The sequence below is a fragment of the Silene latifolia genome, chromosome 9 (assembly GCF_048544455.1).
Source record: "Silene latifolia isolate original U9 population chromosome 9, ASM4854445v1, whole genome shotgun sequence".
In the NCBI taxonomy this organism is placed as follows: Eukaryota; Viridiplantae; Streptophyta; class Magnoliopsida; order Caryophyllales; family Caryophyllaceae; genus Silene; species Silene latifolia.
The window spans coordinates 19646910-19650709 of record NC_133534.1 but is presented as its reverse complement, the minus strand read 5'-3'; the positions used below and the strand labels follow the sequence as shown (position 1 = coordinate 19650709).

The window sequence follows — 3800 nt, the reverse complement described above, 5'->3', positions numbered from 1 at the left end:
TCCCTTTCCCTCTGTTACTAATCATTCTATTTGCTTAATTAGAGTTTTGTTACATTATTAACAATTAACCTTTGGATTCTTAATGAAAGTAAGGCTTTAAAGTTTTAATATCATTTGCCTTATAAATCGAAAATGTTATTGTGCGAAATTTTCTTCTTCCCTTAAGAGCCTTTGTTGCTTGGCAATGAAGTCCTCTATGGTCCTTCTAAACTCTCCATTACTCATATGATCTTCAGGGTAATGCCCTTCTTTACCACCCTTACAACCACAACACTTCCTCACCTTAATCTCGGTGTTGGAATGTCCCAAATTGTAACAATGCCCCTCCATGTTTTCATTCCTTAAGTTCTCTGACTTAGTTTTGTGATAAATCTTTATTACTTGATGTTTTGGTGTTGAGAAGATGGTCGCCGTGATTGTGGAATTCTGGTCTATTATCCCCTGGTTCTTCTTCTTCGACTTGGTGTTTTTCGCGGTATTATAACCCGACATCTTGTAGGATTTCATGGTGCAATGGCTATAGAAATGTAGATGGTTAACAAAAATAAGTGCTCTTTAGTTATTGTTAGATATTTAATCTCAATTAAAGTTTATGGAGATTTGTTTTATGAAATCATATTGGAGAATTGATTAAAGAAATTTGCATGATTTGAGTGTTTGGATGTTATAGGATAGTGAGTGAGTGATGAAATATATATAGAGGCCAATCTACTAAAAGCAAAGTAAGGAAATGCACTATTTATGGTTTAAATTGATTTTACCAATTTTAAGTATGTAGAAAGTAACTTTTTTTTGCCTTTAAATTTGTGGTATTCTCCTTTAGAGATTATTAACACTTTAAAATAAAGCTAAAAATTTATTAAAGAAATAGTTCCAAACTCAAGTACCTCAATTTATATTAAACAAAATGTTTATGATATTTTGATAAACACAATTACGAAATTTTAGTTATACTTTTTGCTTTACTTTTGTCAAGTTACTATCGGTTTCTAAAGTAAGAAATCTGTTTTATATTAGATTAAAGAGAGCGAAAGGGGACAACAATAAGAAGTTTCATGTGATGATTGTTATAGTAAAAAAAAAAGTTTGGTCTAACAAAACGCGTGTCAAGAAACTATTTCAACCAAAACTTTAAGGCGATAGTTGAGACTCAATCGATATTTTAACATCATAATACGCCCCTTCACTCGAATGCTTATTGGCTTGATGAGTGGTAAATGGACACGCTCCTCCATACCATGTGCTAAAACTCACTTATGAGATATCGGAGTCATTGTGACCGAGAGGTCACGAGTTTAAATCTTACCACCCCTCCTTTCAATCCTAAAGTGGAATATTAGCACTAGGTGTGAGAAAGTCGATATGGTATCAGAGACCAAAGTTTTGTCCTAGGTTTCGGATTTAATTGGGCCCAAATTATGCCACGGTGAAGGCCTCTTTGAGGATTTGATAATTCCACTCCGGGGAGCAATTGCTGGAGAAAGAGAGATCGTACCACATTATAACTAAGACGGTTACTCCTCTTATTGCCAATTAGTTTCAAGATAAAAACCTTTCTTGTGTTATCGAGTGGTCCGTCTCTCCTCCGTTTGGGTAAGGGCCAGACCCAGTTGCATGTTCTAACAGCGCACACTTAGTCGCATTATAATAGAAAGGAGATGGATTCGAACATTAGACCTATTGTCCATAATATCTTCCTCTTAACCGCTAGACTAAGACACGTTCGGTATAAAAAAACGTATGAAACTATAACAATTGCTTTGTCCTGAGTGAGCAAGTGCATCGTTCACCTTTCAAATAGACCTACCAAAATTAACCCCAACTCAAATTGACCCAACTCAATATAACTCGACCCGAATATTTATTGTTGCACAATATAATTATTATCCATGAAATAACATGCCAATAATTGACCCAAAAATAACCGGTCCAACCTAACTCGAAGTCCGCAAACCCGAAGTTAACACGACCCAAACCTCCGATTTTGTTGACCCGTTTACCAGGTCTACATTCAAGTCTAATGAATAAGGATATATGTGTGAGGTTTATATAAAGTACGAACCATTAATTAAATGTTAATCATTGACTTAAACATTTAGTTAGAAATGGTTTTCTCACAATAACTAATAGGGCCCATTACTAACTAGATTAATCTTGAGTTAGGTTTTTAACCATATAACATTGCCACGATTAAAAATGTAATGCCATGATTGGCCAATCTTATCTTTCTTACTTGCTAAGAAACTGCCATGTAAGTTAGCAGCCATAGAAAATGGCACTATTGTCCACTCAGCTCGACAATTTTCACTTTAATTATAAAATTAAACTCTACATCAAAGGTCCACCAACTTATAAAGATTTTTCCTAAAGAGCTACGGAGTACAACACCACGGAATAGAGGTGAGTTTTTCTCCATTTTCTAAAAAGAAATGGAGAGAACATTTCCTATTGGTAGTTCAGATCGTTTTTTTTTTGGGAAAATGTAAATTGATATTAATCTCAAAATCCATCATACAAACCTCAAGCTTCCAACTACTTAGACGTGGACTTATTGCAAGCCCTCCATCCAAACAGTGGTTGCTCGACACTTACTGACTATGTTAATACACCGTAATCTATCACTGATTTGGCTTTTAAGCCGCCTACATAACACTTCAGGCCTGATTAAACTATTTTCTATTCTGCACTTGTTTCGGCAGTCCCAAATAGAGTACATCAGACTGCACACCACTGTTGCTATCACCTGCTTCTTCAATAAAGAACGATCCCTTAGCCTGAGCCACCATTGAATCACACTCTGCTCAGGTATTTGGACCCCTACCCACATTGAGATCAAACACAAGCACTGGGAACTGTACACACATTCAAAAAACAGGTGCTTATGAGACTCCTCCTGTAAACTGCATAAGTAGCACTGATTTTCTGAAATAATCTGCATCTTAATCAACCTGTCCTGAGTGAGTAACCTTTGCTGAGAAACAAGCCAAGCAAAGAACTTATGCTTAGGTAGCATAAGCTTAATTCCCACCCACGGAGCCCATCTGACATTTGCAAGAGCAGGCTGCAACCACCTATAACCATCCCTGATAGAATAAGAAGCAATACCAGAAGTAATAAAAGGCTTCAGAATAGATTTAGTTTGACATATCTTCCTCCAAGCCCAGCTAGAGGAGATAGTAGGTTCATAGCTCATCCAATCCTTAGCTTTTATATACACAGCATGCACCCATTTAACCCATAGATGATCAGCTTTGCTCTCAATCCACCAAACAGAAGTGATCAACACCAGACGCCCAGCATACGAAAGCTTCCTGGTACCAAGCCCTCTAATTCTCTCCACAACTTTCTCAACAAGGCGATTCTGATCCATGACCGATAATCTTTTAGGGAAACTGTCACCCCCGGATATCTAAAAGGAATAACACCCCTTTTCATACTGCATAATGCTTCTATATCTCATAAATCCCTTCACTTACTCCATTAAAGTATATGTTAGACTTGCCTTTGTTCATCACAAGACCAGAGGCCCTAGAAAACAGCTCATAAGCATGAATCATAAGCTCCACAGACCCCTTATCTCCTTTACAAAACATAATTAAGTCATCTGCAAAACACAGATGACTCAACTGGACACTCTTGCAAAGAGGATGATATCTGAACCTGGCATGTTTCTGAGTCACCCATAAAATTCTACTTAAATAATCCAAGCATAAGGTAAAGAGGAGGGGGGGGGGGGGAGAATAAGGGATCACCCTGCCTCAAACCTCTCCTGCCTTTGAAAAAACCAAAAACCTCCCCAT

The 3800-nt window shown here is 37.2% G+C and overlaps 1 protein-coding gene across 1 annotated transcript; it reads right to left on the bottom strand.

Annotated features, from left to right (window-relative positions):
- Positions 1-2548: 2548 nt before the first annotated feature.
- Positions 2549-3800, bottom strand: LOC141600681 (uncharacterized). Its single transcript, XM_074420925.1, has 3 exons — positions 3765-3800; positions 3477-3671; positions 2549-3409 (listed from the first exon to the last, which is right to left on the bottom strand). The coding sequence occupies exons 1-3, from the start codon at positions 3798-3800 to the stop codon at positions 2549-2551; spliced, it is 1092 nt and encodes a 363-aa protein (XP_074277026.1).

Bases quoted from the DNA above. Each gene is read 5' to 3' on its own strand.
- LOC141600681 (XM_074420925.1), bottom strand. From the start codon at position 3,800: ATGGGGAGGTTTTTGGTTTTTTCAAAGGCAGGAGAG. The intron at 3,672-3,764 runs GTTTGAGGCAGG...TGGGTGACTCAG, and splicing joins TTTTTTCAAAGGCAGGAGAG to AAACATGCCAGGTTCAGATA. The intron at 3,410-3,476 runs GTAAGTGAAGGG...TATTCCTTTTAG, and splicing joins CTAACATATACTTTAATGGA to ATATCCGGGGGTGACAGTTT.